The sequence below is a fragment of the Apodemus sylvaticus genome, chromosome 8 (assembly GCF_947179515.1).
Source record: "Apodemus sylvaticus chromosome 8, mApoSyl1.1, whole genome shotgun sequence".
NCBI lineage: Eukaryota > Metazoa > Chordata > Mammalia > Rodentia > Muridae > Apodemus > Apodemus sylvaticus.
The window spans coordinates 82860639-82882921 of record NC_067479.1 but is presented as its reverse complement, the minus strand read 5'-3'; the positions used below and the strand labels follow the sequence as shown (position 1 = coordinate 82882921).

Sequence of the window (22283 nt, the reverse complement as noted above, 5' to 3'; positions counted from 1 at the left end):
CATATCTTCAGACACCCTTTCCCCCCTTTTTACTTTTAATCTTCCTGTATACTTATGTTTAACCTGTGTCCTTGATAGTTATATGCCAACTTGAAAGAAGCTACAGTCACTGGGGGAAAGAAAGAACACACAACTGGGCAAACAAAGAAACAAAACAAAAAGGTCCCCAAAAGATCTGCCTAGAGCCAAGCCTCTAGAGCATTTCTTAATTAGTGATCAATGAGGGAGGGCCCAGCCCATCGTAGGCGATGCCATCCCTGGGCAGGTGGCCCTGAGGTATAGAAGAAAGCAGGCTGAGCAGGCTATGCAGTGTGAGCGACTGAGCAGCGGTCCCCCACAACCTTTGCTTCTGTTCGTGCCCAGAGTTTCCTTCAGGACGAGCTGCACCTGTGAGCTGAAATCTCCTCTTTGCTTTCCTAGCTGCTTCTGGACACAGTGCTTTATCACAGCAACAGAAACCCTAATTAAAACACCAATATTATACTGGATGTGGAAAACCTGCAACACGCATTGTAAAATCAGGAAAACAAGGATGCTCATCTCTCTGCTCTTATGCAGTGTAACGCTCAGTGTACTGGCTAGAGCAATAAGTCAAAAGAGATAAAACAGATACCAAGAAGAAAATAATAAAATTATCTTCATTTGCAAATAATATGATCATCTACCAAAAGAAAAAAATCTTAAAGACTCAGCCAGAAAACTTATAGACATTTTCTGTGAAGTAGCAGGATACAAAATCAACACAAAAGTCAGGAGGTTTTCTATATATCAACTTCAAACATGCTGAGAAAGAAATTGAGGGGAAAGGGTCCCATTCAAAACAGTCTATAGAGTCAATATGTTGCACATCAAAATCTCAATGACATTCTTCATGAAACTATGGGGGTGGGGCTGGAATCTTAAGACTTGTATGGCAATACAAAAGACTTCAAGTAGCCAAAGCAATCTTGTCCCTAGTAGCTTTAGTATCTAAAGTCATTACTGATTCATTTCTGCTATTAGTTTTTGCTAATTCTTATTCACAGTAAGTCCAGCTTTTTCCCTTGTGGTGTTGCTCAGTTGCCTGCACACACATCATTGCTTTGCAAGCTGTTTTTAGGACTACTATGGACCTACTTTAGGACTATTTCGAGGCCTACTATGAGGTTTGTTTCCCTAGGCAAAATGCGCAATTTACTTCTGGGAGATACTTGCTTTCAGGACCTATTGGAAATATTTTAGAGTGAATTTAATCACTTGAGGGTTTGTTTTGTTGTTTGGATCATAGGTTGCATCTATTTTGTTTGTAAATCTCAAAGACTGGCTATGATTTCAAATTCTCAGAAATGCCACTGTCTCTGACACCTCCTTCTGGAATTCTGAATCATCTTCTCATGTAATTATGGAGTGCAGATAAAGAGTTCTTTCCTCCTCCCTCTCGTCCTCTCTCTCTCTCTCTCTCTCTCTGTCTGTCTCTCTGTCTGTCTCTCTCTGTCTCTGTCTCTGTCTCTCTCTCTCTCACACACACACACACACACACACATCACACACACACACACACACACACACACACACACACACACATCCCCTTCCTCATTGTCTTCTGGAACCCAAACTTGCTCCCACTTAGGAATTTAAAGGGCACCTTTAAGGCTAAGCTTCCCCTTTCTTCTAATTTCAACAAAACTGGTGAACTTTCCACCCTGGGTAGACCCAAGCCTTTGAGTTTTGCCTCCGTGGCCAAGGAAGGTACACAGACATACTTGTCTTCCATGTACCTCCCAGGCAGATGAAGCTAGTCTCTGCCCAGTGGCCCTAGGAACCCTACTGCAGAGTCCCACAGGGATGAGGACTCTGAAGGCACCAGAAGCTCCCAGGACTCAAAACTTCCCCCAGACTAAAATTTCACTTTCTTTGTCTTCAGACCATCAGACCCATGGTGATTAGAGAAACCTGACACTATGGTTTCATTTTTTACATATTTTTATGGTTTTCCTCTTTAAACTGTAAGTTTGCTCAAATAACCACATGCCTGACAACTTAAAGGGAAAGCTATCAGGGATTTTGCTATTTTTTCAGACATTCCTACCTGAACTATTCTGCATGTGACATCAAGAAAAAAGTTATAAAACAAAATATTGAAATTCTCCACTTAATAAGGGTTTTCACATTGTTGAGTTCAGCTTTTGTGTCTTTGTTGAAACAATGAGAACAAAATGGCCTAGTGAAATGTAAAAAGTGAAGTTTAATCACATGAACAAACGCTTTTGTGGGCAGGGAATGTTGGAGCTATGGTTACATCTCTGGTTTTTGCCTTCACTTAGATTTTTGACTAAGAAATGTTTGGTCTCCCGCTATACCACTCCTTGGCATATACCCAGAGGGTTCTCCAGCATGTAATAAGGACACATGCTCCACTATGTTCATGGCAGTCTTATTTATAATAGCCAGAAGCTGGGAAGAACCCAGATGTCCCTCAATGGAGGAATGGATACAGAAAATGTGGTAAATGGAGTACTATTCAGCCATTAGAAACAATGAATTCATGAAATTCTTAGGCAAATGGATGGAACTGAAGAACATCATCCTAAGTGAGGTAACCCAGTCTCAAAAGAACACTCATGGTATGCACTCACTAATAAATGGATATTAGCCTAGAAGTTTGGAATACCCAAGACACAATGGTGTCCAAGAAGAAGGAAGGAGAGGCTCCTGGAAAAGCTCGGTGCAGCAGTGTAGGGGAATACCAGGACAAGGAAGTGGGAAAGGGTGGACTGGGGAACAGGGGGAGGGAAGAGGACTTATGGGACTTTCGGGGAGGGGGGATCCAGGAAAGGGAAACTCACTTGAAATGTAAATAAAGAATATATCGAATTTTAAAAACAAAAGAATATATAAAATTAAAGAAAAACCCTTTTAAAATAAAAAAAAAAAAATGTTTGGTCTCTTGTCAGATCCTCTAATCAATCCTCTAACGAAACATTTTGTTGCTTTTTGACTTACCACTTAAATTTGTTTTCACCGTCACCATGTCTCAGTCACTGTTCTATTGCTGCAAAGAACCACAATTACCAAGGCAACTTATATAACAAAGCATTTAATTAGGGCAGCAGTTCTCAACCTGTGGGTCACAACACTTTGGAAAGTGTTTGTCAGATATACTTCATAACAGTAGCAAAATTACAGTTATGAAGTAGCAACAAAGTAATTTTATGGTTGGAGGTCACCATAACATGAATAACTCTGTATTAAAAAGTGGAAGCGTTAGGAAAGCTGAGAACCACTGAATTCGGGGACTTGCTTACAGGTTGAGGGCAAGACCATGAGCATAATGGTAGCAAGAGGACGGACATGGCTCTGTAGCAGGAGCTGGGAGCTTGGCATGTTGATCCACAGACAGCAGGCAGAGAGAGAGAGACAGACAGACAGAGACAGAGTAACAAAGAGAGACAGAGATGGAGAGACAGAGACAGAGAAAAACAGAGACAGACAAATACAAAGCAAGGCAGACTGGGCATGGTGTGAACTTTTGAAACTTCAAAGCCTACCCACAGTGATATACTTCCTCCAGCAAGGCCACACCTAATATTTTACACACAATCTACCCACTGATGACTAAGCAGTCAAGTATGTGAGCCAATCTGAGGCATTCTCATTCAAACCACCACAGACTAACAGCCTGAGGCCTGCTTTTTTCTCCCCACTCATTTTATCAGTAAGGCCTTCCTTAACAATACTTCTTGTTGGTAGTTTGACTATGCTTGGCCCATAGGAAGCGACACACCTTCTTGTTAGAAGGTGTGGCCTTGTTGGAGGAAGTGTGGTACTGAGCGGGTGGACGTTGAGACCCTCCTAACTACGAAGTGGAAGACAGTCTGCTCCTGGCTTTCTTTACATGAAGTAGAACTCTCAGCTCCTCCTGCACTATGCCTGCGTGGACACTGCCATGGTCTTTCCTTGATGATAATGGACTGAACCTCCAAACCTGTAAGCCAGTCTCAATTAAATATTGTCCTTATAAGACTTACCTTGGTCATGGTGTCTCTTCACAGCAATGAAACCCTAACTAAGACACTCCCCCAATATCATCTCCATCTCCCTTTGTCTTCTCTTCCTTCACAGCAGTTGTCACCTGTAAATTTACTTATTTCCTATATAACATGTACTGAGAGTTAAATAAAAGGGCTGCTTTATTCACACTACCCAACAGCTCCAAACAGAAAATATTTGTTGGATCAATGAAGGATAGCTCTCCACTATGCCCCAGATTCACATATCCCACTAAATATTTGACATCTGCCAATGTGATCAAGTAGGTCTTCAGTCTTAATGTAGATGAAACAGAACTTGGGATTCTCAGACTACCCAATCTTCTGTATTCTACACCATTCCAGTCTGTGGTTACTAATATCAGAAACTCAAGTCATGTGATGTCATCCTTTCCCTCAAAATTCCATCTTCTTACCACCCCTATGGCCATACCTTAATAGCAATCAGAACACTCTAATTTTTACATGTTTCTTGGTGCAGTTACAAGGAGTTCAAATGCCTTGCCATCTGTGCTCCCAAAATACTGCCTGATTTTTGCCCTCTTCCCAGTTCTCCAGTCTTCCCTCTTTCCTTCCCCACCATGAGACATGAGGCATACTGGCTCCATTCCATTCTTCAAGTAACCAAACTTTTCCTCAAGTCTTCTAGGCCTTGTTCCTTCTGTCTAGAATGTTCAGTCTTCCTGATCAGGTACCTGACCATCTCATCCTTTCTAAATGTGCATGTCACATTGCTAGAGAGGACCAACAGGTCACAGTAATTCTTTATCTGTCTTCTTCATGTCCACTACTGTGTTGTCACAACGTTTGAAGTTCCTGAAAGGGATTTTAGTAGTAGAACTCTGTTTGTTAAGACACTTGGCCTATACGATTTCCTGCCTCTCACAGTGGTTGAGTTTTGTTTTTATGACTCTTAGAAAAGCCTGTGTCACCAGGGCAGAAAGACTTGCCAGATCTCAGCCAGTGAGTAATGACTTGAGCTTTCTACAATGTCTATAGAGGGAAGTGTTTCTGCTCAAAATCCAGTGAATTGCTCCTGCTTAAGAACTACGGAAGGGGAATCTTCTGCACCAGTCTTTCTCATGAGAGCTTCCTATGTCTGGAAAAGGAGTCCAAGTGAATGCAACCAAGTGTCATGTCAGGACCTTTTCTCAGCTGACGTCCTTTATATACCTGGCATGTGTTCTTTTATTTTATCCATGGTACTGGGGAGAGAACCCAGGTGTGGTACTCTACATTTAGCTCCCTCGTCATCAATGCCCTCCCCTAGTCACGGGATCTCACTGAGCTGAGGCTGTCCTCTCCTTGTTCTCCTCCTTCCACCTGGGATTATGCCAAGTTCTCCTCACTATCCTTTAAAGAATTAGTTCAGTTTCTATCCTACTCCTCCAAGTCTTTTGCATGCCTGCCATTGCTCTGGCCTATCTTTTGGAGGACATAAAACTAGTGGCCTAGGAAGCCAGCATCCTATCAAACACATTAGCATTACTGTATAACCCTAATTACACAGTAATAATAAGGCTAGTCATGAAACAGTCACTGTGTGTGCTCCTCTGCGCTTGAGGCTTGTTTCTTTTTTTTTTTTTTTTTTTTTTTATTATTCTGCATCTCACTCTGTATAGGTGGGCTCGGGCCTCTCTGCTTGAAACTGGGGGTAAAGAAAACTGCACAGATATCCGTACTCTCACCAGTGTTTACTAGGGAGAGTAATTAAGTCCTTGCCAGTGGCAAAACTAACTTATTTGCAAGAAGGGTAAAAATACCAACTCACTTCTTGCTTTGGTGTCAGCCTCCTATTCTTGCCAAGGTGAAAGAGACCATGTGTCTTGTTTTTCTATGAAACGGTTTAACATTCTTTGGAACTCAACTCCTTTGATTTTTTTTTTTCACCCAGTGCCTTAAGAGAAGTTGTGGCTGCTTCTTTCAGCATAAAAGAAAATACAAGGGTGGAGGAAGGCTCAGCCATTAAGAGCACTCACTGTTCTTGCAAAAGACTTCGGTTTGCTGCCCAGCACCTATACAACTACCTGTAACCCCAGCTCTAGAAAATCCAATGGCCCCTTTTAGCCTCCTGCTCTCCCACATGGTGCACATAAACTCACACAGACTCATACACATACACATAAATTAAGAATAAAGTAATTTTAAATGAAAATAACCTTTCAGCTTCCTGCACCTTGGGCTAAAGGACAATTCTCAAGCTGTTCTTAATTGCTTTTTATAACTAAAGCCTGACGTTGATCTCAGCAGCTTAAAAACATTTTTAAAGCAGCTTCTGAGATGAACTCCAGGAGTTTCAGGAACTGAACATTTCATTCACAAGAGCTGAAAGCTACAGACTGAGCGGGTCTGGCTTGAACATGGTGAGGCAGGAAAGGGTGAGTCCAACTAACTCACAGGAAATTAGAGATCACAGGCCATCACAGAAAGTGCTTGTCCCTACTGGATCAGGGCAACATGTAATCCACCTGAGAGAAAACCATTTGGATATCTCAAAAACAGGTGAGAAGATGTGGCAAAAGGGCCTAAACAGGTGTGACAGGTGACAGCGAGACAGTGCCATCTGCAGCTTTCCACTTCCTTGTCCCTCTCCATACTCATGCTTCAGTTTCATCCTGAGCAATTTTTGTTATTCTGTGAGTTTACTTCTTCTGTGCTGAGGAATTCTTGTCAGGGCTGTCGCTTGAAGAACTTAGCTACACCCCTAGCCAAGGCTTTCCCAGAACTCTCCTGATCGTCACTGATGGAAAACCTGGTGAGCTACAATGCACTTAACTATGCAAGTCACACACACACACATGTAGTGAACAATGTATGAACAAAGAATGTAATGAACAAGATAACCCACACAGAGAAACATGGCAGGGCACCAACTCAGATGTTCTCAATAAAATCCTCAGACAATGCAGTGCCAAAATGAGCCAGACCCACTGCAAATACATCCACCCAACAGTTTATGGTTTCAGATGAAGAATTGACTGTTGGGTGATTCATACTCTCATAATAAAGGCAAGTCCCATAGCCCAAGAAGACCATTCGCTTTTCCCCAAGCATAAGGGGTAGATTTCATACGTGACACAGATAAGGCAGCCTCTTTTTGCTAGGAGATTGTAACACAATATTTAATTCCTATTTAATCTGAAACTTAGCATTCTAATTTAGAGAGATAAGAGCTCATTTAAGACTCCCTTATAATACACAAATACGTATATAGAAAGTTGCACATATAGACTTAAATGTACAGATATATATTCAGACAGGTGCACACAGATTTACATACATTGTAAGTCCTTTTGAAGAGACTTTCATTGCTTCTTCAAAGTATAAAAATTGTGGCTGGAGAAATGGTTCATCAGATAAGAGCACTGGCTCTTGCAGAGGACCTATTTGGTTCCCAGCATCCACAGGACAACTTACACTATCCACAATTCCAGTCCTCAGGCATCCAATGCCCTCTTCTATCCTCTGTGGGCACCAGGAATGCATGTAGTACATTTACATGCACACAGGTCAAAAACTCATACATATGAAATGTAAAAAAAATAAACCTTTTTTAAAAACTGACTTTTAATAATCAGGATATCATAGCCACTCATTTTTAATATCCAAAGATTTACAGTAAATGGGAAGACTAAGAAGATATGAAGATCCTACTCTGCTACAAGCCACTACAAGATTGCTAATTATACAACCTTGGTAACTAATGGCATGAAAAGGTAATTCTTTGATGGAGGATCCATCTATCCAGTATATAGTGGTTGGGTGTAGAGGGACCTCATCCTCTGTCCTGTAGAAGCCAGTAGTATCACTAAATCAAAATATTAAAACTGTCTCTTCATCTTGCCAAATATCCTGGGAGGCAGAACTGGAAAGTACTGGTTGTAATATGACTACAAGAAAATAAATACAACTGCCAGCTATGATTCCACTGAAGAGTCAATGGTGATTCAGTAGAGTTGCATCCCAATTTGATTCAAATGTACATGTTAGCTAGAACCAGGTCAATGACACTGGTGTTGGTCTGATGATGAACTTCCCAGTACAACTGTCATGTACCACCTGTGGCAAATAAGCGCACAAACATGGATTTCTTTAGTAAGGAATGGTGTTAAATGTAAAATGCACTGTGACTTGCACTTTGAAATGCACTTTGAAGACTTGACATTAAAAAGTAAGTCTCTCAACAGTTTTGTAGTAATTAAGCTGTCTGGGGTTTACTGGGTGAAGTACATTTTAAGTCAATTTTATCTACTCGTTTTATGGTTTTAAATGTAGCCAGTAAGAAATTTTACATGTCATGTGTATCACAGTTCCATTCAACGGCACTTATCTAGAGACAGCATAATTCAGTCTTGTTCCTTAACAGAACTGATCTCCCGTTTCCTGAGCCAGTAAAGTCCAGTCATAACTCCTTGTCGTGGTGAAAAGGCTCCTCCTGCGTTTCTTTCGGCCAGTTACTCCTGTTCCAACGCTTTATTCTGAGCATTTCAACCGGTTCTTTCCTGGTTGCTGACTTGTCTTCAGGCTGCTGCCCAGCACTCTCCTGCACCTCTGTTTCTTTCTGACACTCCAGAACGTTCTTCGTGGGAGCTTGAGATGTAGGTGCATCCATCATACTAAGAAAATCAAAGGCTGGAAGAGGAGGTTTCCATTCCTGGGCAGATAAGACTGCTGGAAGAAAGAGACAACCAAGAATTTTAGTGATTAACAGAGATGAAATCACTGTATGAATATAGTTAGGAAGTATTTTATTTTGAAATACATATTTGTAGGAGGAACTCATCAGCTATCTCCATTTGCATTTGTGGTGACCCAAGGAGGTCATATGCACATTTTCCCACATCCATGCAGAGGCCAAAGAAGAAGCCTACTTATTAATCTTTATTTTTTGAAAGTCTCTCTCCCTGAATATGAAGCTTACTAGTTTGGCTGGCCATCAAGCTCCTAGACTCTGCCTGTTTCCATCCCTCAGCTCTGCTTTACAGGTAGAAGCAGCCATGCTCACCTTTTCTGCAGGTAGATGGGATCTGAACTCAGAGCTCATGCTTTTACCACAAGCACTATAGCATCTCCCCAGCATCTAGCTTCTGATGCCCATACTGGGTGGCTTACAATTGCTAATGACTCAAGTTCTAGAGCACTCAACCTCTCTTTTGCTTTCTGAAGGTTACTGAATGCACACAGTGCACACACACACTCATATGCACTCACATACACACACACACACACACAAGTAAGAAACATCCATACCGATCATATTCATTCAGTAGACTGCCCTTAAAACTGTAAATCGAACCCTTAAAATTTTACTTCACCTTCTGTAGTCTTGTACTCCTAAAAAGTATCCTCCTTTTATTTTATTATTTGTTTGTTTGTTTGTTTGGACAGAGGTGTAACCTTGGCTGGCCTTGAACTCATATGCAGACCAGGCTGACATTAAGCTCACAGACATCTACCTGCCTCTGCTTCCCAAGTACTGGGATTAAAGGTGTGTGCCACCACATGTTAAACTTTTTTAAACGTGTGTGTACTTGTGTTCTGGCAAGCTTTACATCAACTTAACACAGGGTAAAGTCATCCTAGAGGAGGGAACCTCAATTAAGAAAATGCCTCTGTAAGATCAGGCTATAAGCAGATCTATAGGGCATTTTCTTAATTACTAGTCACCTATCCATAGCCTTGGTATCAGCCCTGGTTCCAGAGTCCTGTCCTGCTTGAATTCCTGTCCTGACTTCCTTCAGTGATGGTCTATGATGTGCAAGTGCAAGAGAAACCCTTTCTTTCCCCTGTTGCTTAATCACTGTATTTATCGAAGCAAAAGAAACCCTAAGACGTGTGTGTGTGTGTGTGTGTGTGTGTGTGTGTGTGTGTGTGTACATGTGTGGATGCACATGGAGGCCAAGCCAGAAGTAAACCATGGTGTTCATGGTGTCTTCCTCAGTTACTTTTTGGTCAGGGTCTCATACCCTGAGCTCACTAACTGAACTAGCTCCACAGATCTGCTCCCCTCTGCCTCCTCAACAATGCATTACAGGTGAGTACTGATAGCATTTTTCTAGGCTCTGCCCCACAGTTACCTGGCAACAGCCAGGTGTGCCTGACTCATTATCAAAGAGGCTGCTTGCCCCTTCCTCTCTCTTGCTTTCTGGCTCCTGCTCTGTCCCTTTGCTCCTAAACCTCTCTCATTCCCCTCCTGCTCTCTCCATGTGCTCATGGTCTCCCCCTCCTCCTCTACTCCCTCAACTCCCATCCCCATGCCCTGAATAAACTCACAGATACCTTCATAGAACTGGTCCCTCATGGGGAAGGGGTGCCTCAGCATGGGCCCACAAAGGCACCCCTTCCCCTACACTTTACAGCACCTCCAACAAACATATTCCTTCTCTCCAATATCTTTTTATAAAACACAAGTATTACCACACCTGCCCTCTTGTTTTGATTTTTTTAAATGTGAGTGCTAAAAATCAAACTCGGGCCTTCTTTGGCCCCAAAAAGTAACTATTTCTATGAATCATTCCAGAAAAAAAATATTTTGGAATATATTTAACATTGTTACTCATATTAGTAATGCCTTAATCTTGAACCATTTTCTGTTTCTAGGCCAGTATCTTTTTCCACACACTTTATGAAAACAAGTCCATTTTTAAAATTAATTATAGACAAGTAATAATTTTAAAGTGCTATGGAGTCAACTAAACTATAAATACACAGAGATTAGATAATTTCTTTTACAAGAGTGTCACACAGTGAATCTTCACATTATTTTAAAATACTGGTCCCAATATGCAGAGAATGACAAGAGTTTGGAGAATGTATCCCTAAATGGGAGGGCATCATTAAACTCCTCCCCTTGATGCTCACTGATCCACGCAGAAGAGGAGTCAGAAAGACGGTAAGAGCCAGAGGAGCTGGATAACTCCAAGGGAGCAGTGTCTCCCAGACACAGCCAGACTGATGCACATATGAACTTAAAGACTGACAGCATGCAGAGGCCTGCAAGAGTTCAAGCCGACAAAATCGCAGCACAGAGAAAACATGGGCACACAATTCCATCCCTAATCAAGAAGCTATTTGCAACTGATAGTACCCGGGGCACTCTGTCATCTCCAGTATAGCCTCCTCACTGGATATATCAACCACATTCCATGGCTGCCCCAAGTGCAGGAGTAGTTGTTCAAAACAAAATGAACTCCATGGGTGGTTTTCGTTTTGTTGTTTGTTTGCTTTTTTGCATGTTTTGTTTTAGTATCTTTTGTCTTACTGGGTTTTAATTTTCCATTTTGTTGATATTATTATTTGTTAGTTGTTTTGTAGGGTTTGTCTTTTTTAAGAGAGGGAAATAACATGACATTAGGTGGGTAGAGAGTTGGAAGGATCTGGGAGGAGTTGAAGGAAAAGGTATGATAAAAAATATATGATATGAAATAGTCATTATTTAAATAGTCATTAGATGAAAAAGACTGATTTAAGTTGATAACAGATAAATTAGATAGCCAAAAAATCTACTAAAAAGTTTAGTTGGCCTATTTAAATTTTTTAAGAAATAAACTATATAAATAAGTATAGTTAAAAACAAACTGTGATGGTAGAATTTGTGTATAAAGATGGCACAACAGATTTTTACTCTGGCCGGTCAATGCTCCCAAAGTGGCAGGTTTTTAAACTAGATATTACAAGACTCACATGTCTGAGGTACTAGCAATGTACACAACAACATGGATTCAACACATCAGTATTAAATAAAAAAAAAAAAAGGCCTTAGGTGAGGCAGTGGTCTCCATTCAGGACTTGAGGAGTCTAGTCTGCTCATCTTTATTAGTTATGATTAACATTTAAAACATATGCAGCAAAATACAGAATTATATGTACTGAAGGAAACAGAAAACTTACTGATAGGATTTTCTAATCCCGCTTGTAAATTTTTCAGCCACAACACAAGGCTTTGTTCCGTTATAGACTGGGATAAAGGAAATGCATATACTTGGCCACCCGACTGCAGATTCACCAAAAGCAGCTGAGGAAGTGGTGGTAGACGGCCAAAATATGCCTTCAAGATGCCCCTCCCCACTGGAGTGTTCTTTCTGCAAGAAAGGATGGTTGAGTATGTTAATCATTCCTTCTCTGACAACAAAAAAGAAAATTGTCATTTATAGAGCAATAAGTTTCAATTATTAGCCTGCTGGAAATCTTATGAAAAGACTTCCCCAAAACCAAGAGATCTACAATTATATTAGCAATCAAATGCCTTTAAAGCGTCGTTGTGATACAGGGCAGTCTGTCATGGGAGAACAAAAAGCAGCCAGGGACTGTGCATGAAAATCAACACGGGTCTGACAATCCGTAGGTTCTCCTTAAGCTCCTCATCACGTGTCGGCTCCAAATTGACCTGTTATGTAAGTCTAACAGGATGCTTCCTGTTACAAACATTTCTCTCCCCTCAGATTGTCCCTTTCCTTGAGAAAGGAGGAATGTTAATTCCACATTAAAGATCCAAAACTGTAACTACATCCCTACAAGGAACTACATGTTAAAGCCTAGCTCCCTGATGCAGCACACCTCACATTATGTAAAATACTTCTTTAGATACCTGCAGTGGACATTAGTGAGGTAAACTTTCCCTCAAGAGTAAGATGTAATAAGATTCAACAACAAAAATCTATATTGCCACATTTTTCTTGCTTTTCAATTAAGTTTAAGAAATAATGCCTTTTATCTGTAAGTCTGAACAAGGGTCATGTGTGCACATGTGAACTGTGCTCACAGACATTTAATGAAGCACTAGTGATTCATCTAGAAAACATGCCAAAAACTACCACCAAGGGATGCACTCAATGAAAGCCTTTTCTAGTACTACTGGGTTCCTTTCAACACACAAACAGACTGAAGTTTGTAAATATCACAATGTTTGCTTTCTCATTTGCCATTTTTTCAATGGACATCTACTACTTTTTATATTACCTACAGTTATTTTAGGATAACAGGTCTAAACAAGGTCATCTTTGAACTTGTCTGAGGAAACTGTTATAAAGATATCATGATGGTGGATTTAGTTCCATGTTAACTCAAAAGTTATAGAATTTCATTTACTAATAAAAATGTAATAATTCGACTTCCTTCATGTAGCTCTTGAACTCATTAGTGGTGTGATTTTAGGCAGACACCACACCACAGGCTTCCCCCAGCCTACCTCTTAGAGCAAAACAAAACCATATAACACATACTTACAGGTTTAGCCAGCAAGGGGTAAATGAATCCATCTGCTTCTGTCTCACCAGTGCCAGGACTGTGCTCCTATACTGAGGGTTTATGCTGCCATCACTAAACAAGATAAGCAATGGTCTCTGAAATCTTAAATATGTGGGAAGATTTTCCACAGTGATCTCTGGCTGTTTAAAAAAAAAAAAAAGCATCAAAATCCCTCAAACAAACACAGGCATGATACAGCATAAAGCAGAGACGATACTCAAATCACTCATGCAATTTTAGTTTATAAAATGAAATTCACACATTTTCTTTCAGAGATTTAACCACAGTAAGTCTTAGAAAATTCTTATTCAATCCTATATCACAGTAATGAGTTATAGTCAAAATAAAAATACTAACAGACTTTAAGAACACAGTGGTTGATATCTCTACAATAATTTGTGCTCAACTCTGGACCCAGATTAGCTAATACATACACAATAGACAACTCTTCCATACTTCCCTCTAGTACTTTTTTTTTTAATTTACTAGAGGTTAAAACATAAGCTAAACTTTGAAATTATAACCTTTTCCCCACTATGATTAGCTTACTTTTCCCAAACATATGGATTTTTAGATGTTTAAAACAATTAAAGATGTGCTAAACAAACCCAAAAGCCAATTTTTACTTCTTCTGGGTTTAAAGCAACTGAAAAGAATTTAGTGAGGAGTAAGAAATCTAATTCTCTACCACTCGCTACTGCTTTTCCAGGGTGTCCTGCAGTAGCACAGTGCCCTCTGGAGGCACCTGTGAGCTAGAAATCTCATTTCAGATGAGAAGTGTTCCCAGAGGCTCGGTGGGGAAAGAGGCAGGCGTACTGCCCACCAGCTAGCTTCCGATTTCGCTGGGTCACTAGAAACCCTTGCCAACAACTTGACTGTTTAAAATCACGCCAGCGACCTTTACACAAGCTGGCATATACCTTTCCCTTCCCTTTGCCAATCACTCTTTTTTCCACTTCTTTTCTTCACTCTCACATTCATCATCTTAGATTTCCCACATCACAAGTTAAGTCCTATGTCTGCTTCTTCAAATGCCCCTCTGGCCGTCTGTTCTATCCACTGTCTATTTTGGTAACATTCCCTCCTAAATGATGAAAGATCTCACGGAGCCCCAGAAACATGAGACGAAGGTGACTTCTGCTCATCTCATTTACTAAGAATAAGAAGCCTGAAATGTAAGGAACTCCCTGCCCCCTAAGAATTCATACATTAGAAGAGAGAGGTATTCAAACTGCTGTGATCCTTGAACATTGTTCATGTTCAACAGCCAAGGAAGCCAACCTGTCAAAAAGACAAGGTGAGGGAACTCATGGTGTGAGGAAGTGTCATGCTGATACAGTCTCTGTATAAAGAGCAAGATCCTGACAGGCTAGGTTTGTACTCCAGCAGAGCTACAAACACTGAGAGCTATCATCAGAACAGACAGAGCTGTTACGGCCACATGTGGGACATCAGCAAGCTGAAGGGTGACAGCACAGGGACAGCAAGAGGCAAGTGTAACTGCAAGACCAGACAGGAACGCCGCAGCCGGCATTCTAGCTCTGAGAAGTGCAGACTGTATATCAGACTGGAGACTTGGACAGACCGGCCTGTTTGCAGGAGGATGACTAAACAGAATAGGAATTTGAGAAAACAAAGGTCAGTGATGGGCAATCTCCTTTTTCATATCAGCAAAGAAAGACAGACCAAGCTATCTGAAAGACGACAAATATCCACCAAGGGGAAACTGGTTAATTAAACACAGAGCATTAACATAAATAATTATTGAGCATATATTAAAAATAAGAATTTATATATTTTCCTTCATGAAAATATACTTAATATAAGAAGAGATGGGGGAGGAGGAATGGAATGAGGAACTGTGGGAGGGCAGACTGGGAAGAGGGTAACAACTGGAGTATAAAAAAATAAAAGTTATATAATAAGAAGAGACAGATAATTGTTTTCAGATTTCTGGAGAAATATATTCTCAAGTTTAAACCCGGAGAAGTTACAGTTGAGTCTAAATTCCTTCTCTATTACTTCTGTATTATTTGAAAAAAATATAGTTACTATACTATGTATATATTAAGGTAGCATTTCTTTAATAACATGTCTCTTAAAAATTAATGTAACAATGATTTAGAAAAATATTAACTCAGTTATTTGATTAATTATAACCTGTTAATTTGGCAGTAGGATTGGGAGACAGAAACAACGAAACTTGTTTTAAAGTCTACCCTTTATGTAGTCTTTAATGTAGTCTACCCAATGTATTAGCATTTAAGTCACTGTGACAAGACACAAGACAGGAGATCATTGAGTCAATATTTATAGTTGATAATAGTACCCCAACATAACTTCACAAATACAAATGTATTGTAGCTACTGGAATCAAGTAACTTAGGTTACACCTGTTGTGCCTTCTTTGACTCCACTCTCGGGCATTAGAAAGGAGGTCAGATGGTGGCATTTTAAAACTGTACAAATTGTAACAATAGCTAACACTTGCTGAACCTTTGCTATAGGTTAGACACTTTCTACAAAGTGGCACTCCTCTGACATTTACTCCCAGCAGTGATTCTGCACCTTATACATGGATACCTTAGGAGCAGCAAATATACTACAGAGCCAGTAGGATGCGGAAGAATTTGCAACCAGGAAATCTGACCTTCTAGAACATCTTTATTATAACAAGGTTTATCCTACACTGGCACTTCCACCCCAGGAAGCTAGTAAAGTTTAGCAGCACACTAGAAAAGCTGTGTGTATAAATAAACAACAAAATCAAACAAGTATTCAGCCATAAAACATGACATGCCAGAGCTTCTGAAAGCTGAAAACTTATGTGTTAAAATGTGATATTACCATAATTTTATTTCAAATAACTTTCTTATAATATACAATATACTCACAAATGCTTCCAGTGGTGCATTTGCTAGTATCTGAACCATGTCTTGTACCGGGGTGGTGTCTAGTGGGACACTTTCTATTCTACCTTCTTTAGGCCTGGCCAGGAGCAGGGCTGGGAGAGTTGTAGCATATTTATTTGACCTATGAAGAAATATACTATTAAAATTTATAACCAAGATATATCAAGTCACCAAAAGATGAACAACCACACCGGCACCTCCCAGTGGGAGGCAAGAGAAGAAAGTCTCACAGCTAGCTAGTGAGAGGGCATCCGCTGCAGTCCCCACTCTGAGAAGTGAGAAAAGGTGGCCATGGGTTTAAGGCCAACCCACACAATACACTGAGGCACTGTTTCAAACAACAAGAAAGTATAAACATGTTAAAAGCCCTAGCGCTAAGGAGAAATTTCTCTCAATTTCCAGACAAATTTTTATTTGAAGTTATCTGAGAAAGTTCAGGAGTACTGACGAGCTGAAAAAAAAAACGACAATAATCTAAAGATGTCTTCTTTACAATTTTCCCTCAAGAAAATGTGTAAACAGGACCGGGAACACACTGGTCCACCTTTCTGGACTGCTCGTCACAGGCCCGAGTAAGGCAGAGAACCGATGGCAAGCCTACAGTCTGCAGGTACTATAGTTAACACCTTATCTATGCCCGCTGGTCCATTGGAGCACTTCTAAAAGTAGTTGTAGCTATCCTGTCTTACAGCTGAATGGGGTTCAGAGAGCAAAAAGCTGATAGATGCTGAACTCCAATGAGGGACTCTAGACAGTATGTAAAGAATCCACTTTTGCTACTAAATCTGATATAACCCAAATCCTCTAAATCAAGTGAAAAATATTTTGTGTGAAATGCCAGTAAAATTATATGGTGTGTAGAAGAACTTAAGCCAGAATGAAGTACAGACACTACAAGACCATAAAGATTGTTCAAGAGCCCACACTTCAGATAACCAAAGGAGGTACCAAATTGACAAGCTAGCTGTTTATAAACCAAACACACTGAAAATAGTATTGACCTTGCTCTTTATATCTTAAATGCAAATTAACAGCAGAAAATAGTAGGTGACTAATTATTAGATAGGTAGGTCACCTATTTTCTGGTTCAGTAATACTTTCTAAAAATAGACTAATTTCATAAAATAATCTAAATTTTCCCCATTAAGAAGTGTTCAAGCCAGGCGGTGCTGGCACATGCCTTTAATCCCAGCACTTGGGAGGCAGAGGCAGGTGGATTTCTGAGTTCGAAGCCAGCCTGGTCTACAGAAACCCTGTCTTGGGGGGGAGGGGGGGAAGTGTTCAAAATGAAAAAAAAAATTGAGTTCAAAACAAAAGAATTAGTAACAGTGTAGCCAGAAAATCCAAAGCACAAACTATTAGGGCATAATAAATCCTGGAGCTGGTCTTGTGTGCTGTGCATTCAAATGCTGAGTTCTGTACAGCAAGATCAGGTTGCAGTCTAGACATGGGCACTGTACTGACCAATGTGCTATAAAGAATGCCCCCCAACAATCTCTGACTGGTAAATAAAAAGCTAATGCCTAGGCTAGGGCAGAGCAGAGAGGAAGGTAGAATTTATTCAGTAGGGGGTCTCAGGTGGGGACCACAGGGAGAAAGGACAAAGGAAGATGAGGTCACCATGAGGCAGGACAGACCATGAGGCTGGATCCTGAGCACGTACCCTGAGAAGCTTGCCAGGGACATACATAGAACAGAGCAAGACTCAGTTACCAAGTAACGCAGGGTCTGTGGCTGGAATAGAGATTAGAATAGCTCAGAATCTCCCCAGTTTGGCTTGCAGCTTAGTAAAAAATATCAGGTTTTGATGTCTTGTGAGGGAACTATACAGACTAAAGTGGGCATAGAAATACCCTGCAGATATCTGGGACCAAAGGGGGGTTGTACCAACCCCCCAAAATATTTCTACTGTAAATCTACACACACACACACACACACACACACATACACACACACTACTCATGATGTGTTGATAAGAATTTCCAAATGTGTAGTCCAAAACTAAATTATACTGGCAACCTACAGCAATCCCACCTAATATTTTTATTCTGTAACAACTAAAGTATACTGGCAACCTACAGCAATCCCACCTAATATTTTTATTCTATAACAACTAAAGTATACTTGTAACCTACAGCAATCCCACCTAATATTTTTTATTCTGTAACAACTAAAGTATACTGGCAACCTACAGCAATCCCACCTAATATTTTTATTCTATAACAACTAAAGTATACTTGTAACCTACAGCAGTCCCACCTAATATTTTTATTCTATAACAACTAAAGTATACTTGTAACCTACAGCAATCCCACCTAATATTTTTATTCTGTAACAACTAAAGTATACTTGTAGCCTACAGCAATCCCACCTAATATTTTTATTCTATAACAACTAAAGTATACTTGTAACCTAAGCAATCCCACCTAATATTTTTTATTCTGTAACAACTAAAGTATACTGGCAACCTACAGCAATCCCACCTAATATTTTTATTCTGTAACAACTAAAGTATACTGGTAACCTATAGCAATCCCACCTAATATTTTTATTCTGTAACAACTAAAGTATACTGGTAACCTACAGCAATCCCACCTAATATTTTTATTCTATAACAACTAAAGTATTCTGGTAACCTACAGCAATCCCACCTAATATTTTTTATTCTTTAACAACTAAAGTATACTGGCAACCTATAGCAATCCCACCTAATATTTTTATATATATCCTCCAGTGACAAATAAAAACAAGACTCAAGAAGTAAAATTCTCAACAGTATAAAAACTCCAAGGAAAAGCTAGAACACAGGCAGCAGGATGGAGCCTATGTAAGTGTGGTCACTCCTGTGGGTACCTTCAAAGCAAGCGTGAGTCTAAGATCCCCTGTGTCACTTCAGAAGGAGTAGAGAATGTAGCAGCGTGGAACTTCTTAGACATCTCCATGAAAGAAAATTAAAACTTTAGAATACTGGGGTGCACTGGTACAAATAGGAGTAGAGGGGGAGGGAAAATGGCAGACCAGATGACGTGTGTATAAAACCCCACACACCCATCACCTTGCGAGTTGATTGAAAAGTAACTTGTGGTTCTGATAAACCTCCAATCAGTTGTGGAAAGACAAGTCTTACACTATACTGCATCATTTCAAGTGTCCCAGAATTAGAAGAGCAATAAACTTACAGTATCCAAACATCATCTTCAGAATAAACTCCTGTGATGACAGAGCCTCTCAGCTGCTTTCCCGCTTCCCTGAAATATTCTTCTGCTGCAGAGACAGAGATGAGAAAAGCTTGTGAAACTTTAACGTCATGTGTGCTAGGCAGCTGAGACAGACTTTACAGACGGCAGACTCCATTACCTTTAAGCTTCAAAGGCTGATGCTTAAGTGCAGACACTTAACAGCTAAAATAAATCTGCTTCATGGCATACCTAAAGAGGTATCTACTGATATGATACAACTGTGGTTTCATAAGCAAATGTTCTCTTAATGTCATTTTTAAGATTTATAGCACTCAAGAGCTGGAGAGATGGCTCGCAGTTAAATGCACCTCCAAAAGACTAGAGTTTAATCCTCAGTACCCACAAGGTAGTTCAAAACTGTTTGTGGCTCCAGTTCCTCACACAGATATACACATAGGCAGACCACCAATGCACATGAAGTAAAAATAAATTTTAAGGAAGTATAGCACTCTAATAATACAGAATGACGAAATAAATACTTGATATTTTTTAATTTGCCTGCTAAAGCAAGGAAACCGGGCACAGCTGTCTTCTTACATACAGACTGGAGAGAGGTGTGAGTATGGGAAATGATATATACCTTAAAATCACAAAGGTATGAAAATGCTTGTTGCAATGGATTGAAAAGTAGGCAGGGCTCGTATAGAATTACTTAGCGGGGCAGAGCTCTTCAAGGCAGAGATTTCCAGGGTGAGGACTGGTTTGGATTTCAAGTCCCAAGCTGGAGGATCTTAGGGATTGGTGGGTTTTCCTGCTCAGAGATTGGCGGCTTTATTTTGCTCCCTTTTTCCTGCATCAGGCCCATGGATCAGAATGGCTTCCCAACTGCAGGCAGCTTTGGCTGGGGTCCCACTGTGAGGAGCTGCTTGGGGAGGCTGGAGAGGCTGTACTGCGGGTAGCTTTGACCACTCTTATGGTGGTACCTCACTGGACAGGGTGCTGGCTGTCCCTGTGGGGCACTGCTCAGGGACTACGGGTGGCAGATGGACTAGAAAACTGGCTGGCCATAAATCTGAGAAAAAGCCAGAAAGCGAGTGAGCAAGCACTGTACTTCAGTGGCTGTGAGGCAGTTCTCTGACCGGAGGTAATGCTGCAGGGAATGTCTTCCCTCAGTGATGTACTGTGACCTAGGAGTGTAAGCTGAAATAAACCATTGTCTCTCCTAAGCTGCTTTGGGTTGGACTATTGTACCTCGGCACCAGAATAAAACTAGAACAATTAGCAAACAAAGTTTTGTTTTGTTTTGTTTTTCCTTTTTTTTTTTAAATTTCTGTATTCTTTGTTTATATCCTGAATGCTTTCCTTTTTCCCGGTTCCCCCCTCCCCATAGGACTCATAAGCCCTCTTCCCTCCACCCATTTCCCAATGACCCTCCTCCCTTTTCTCTGTCCAAGTACTCCCCTACAATGCTGGATCAAGTCTTTTCAGAACCAGGGCCCTTATATTTTATTATTTTATTTTATTATTATCCCTCAGATGTCAGTTTGTTTTCTAATGGGAGGCAGAAAAAGGGTGGATCCATATAGGAGGGGAGGTGGAGAGGAACCGGGAGGAGTAGACGGAAGGGAAACCATAATCAGAATACACCTTATGAGAAAAAAAATCTATTTTCAATTTTAAAAAATGAAAATTCAAAAAAAGAAACAAAAAGGGGATGACCCCTGAATACTGACATGAATCTCTGCTTCCTGGCCTGCCAGCATGTGAGCAGTGGCCTCATGCTCCTGCCTCCACACCTTCCCTGCCATGCTCCCAAGTTGAGTAAAAACAGGACTCTCTTTAAGTTGTCTTTTGTAAGGTAATTAGTTACAGCAGCAAAAAAAATAATATAAACTCTTAGAGTAACTGCATCATAGGTTTTTCTTTAACCTTGTCTTTACATTTAAAATTCTTTACAAGAAGAATTTTTTAAACCATTATTAAGCAATGTACTGGCTGGTTTTGTGTGTCAAATTGACATAGGCTGGAGTTATCACAGAAAAAGGAGTTTCAGTTGGGGAAGTGCCTCCTTGAGATCCAGTTGTGGGGGCATTTTCTCAATTAGTGATCAAGTAGAGAGGGCCCCTTGTGGGTGGTACCACCTTTGGGCTGGTGTTCTTGGGTTCTATAAGAGAGCAGGCTGAGCAAGCCAGGGGAAGCAAGCCAGTAAGAACATCTCTCCATGGCCTCTGCATCAGTTTCTGCTTCTTAACCTGCTTGAGTTCCAGTCCTGACTTCCTTTAGTGATGAAAAGCAATGCAGAAGTATAAGCTGAATAAACCCTTTCCTCCCCAACTTGCTTCTTGGTCATGATGTTTGGGCAGGAATAGAAACCCTGACTAAGACAAGCAATAAGTGTTTAAACTGTGCGATTTAAAAGTATGGGCTAAGGAGATGGCTCAGTGGGTAAAATACTGTATAAGCATATTGAATCAGAATTTGATTCTCCCAGAGAAGACACATTAAAAAAAAAAAAAAAAAAAAAAACCACTGGATAGTGTACAGCTATAATCCCAGCACTGTGAGGTGGGGACAGGAGGATTCCCAGTGCTTGTTGACCAACTAGGCCAGCCAATTTGTGAGCTCTGGGTTCACACACACACACACACACGAACATATGCAGCAACAGCAAAATAAAAATAAAAAAGGGAGTTCCGCTCTACTTACCTGATGTCATGGCTGGACTAAAGAGCCCCAGTACTGACACGCTAGTGAAGCTGAACAGGTCTTTATATAATTCCCCACGTAGGTATTTTTCTGCTTCTTGAATGGATGCTAAGTTCACTGGACAGGAGATCTTGTTCCTGAATATATGTATAACTATGCTCAAAACTATTTCTTTTTTTATATATATTCTTTGTTTACATTCCAAATGATTT

The 22283-nt window shown here is 40.4% G+C and overlaps 1 protein-coding gene across 5 annotated transcripts in view; it reads right to left on the bottom strand.

Moving 5' to 3' along the window:
* Window positions 1-8173: 8173 nt before the first annotated feature.
* The window catches only part of Txndc16 (thioredoxin domain containing 16), an 89023-nt gene continuing 74913 nt past the window's right edge, over window positions 8174-22283 (bottom strand). For 4 of the 5 annotated variants that reach the window (XM_052191729.1, XM_052191728.1, XM_052191726.1 and 1 more), the window contains exons 16-21: window positions 22072-22208; window positions 19366-19450; window positions 16169-16307; window positions 13254-13414; window positions 11919-12109; window positions 8174-8699 (exon numbers count right to left, since the gene is read on the bottom strand). In XM_052191729.1, the coding sequence (XP_052047689.1) occupies window positions 8431-8699; window positions 11919-12109; window positions 13254-13414; window positions 16169-16307; window positions 19366-19450; window positions 22072-22208 (982 nt within the window). In that variant the 3' untranslated portion in view covers window positions 8174-8430. The remainder of the gene's footprint in view (window positions 8700-11918; window positions 12110-13253; window positions 13415-16168; window positions 16308-19365; window positions 19451-22071; window positions 22209-22283) is intronic. The other variant, XM_052191731.1, reaches the window with a different exon arrangement.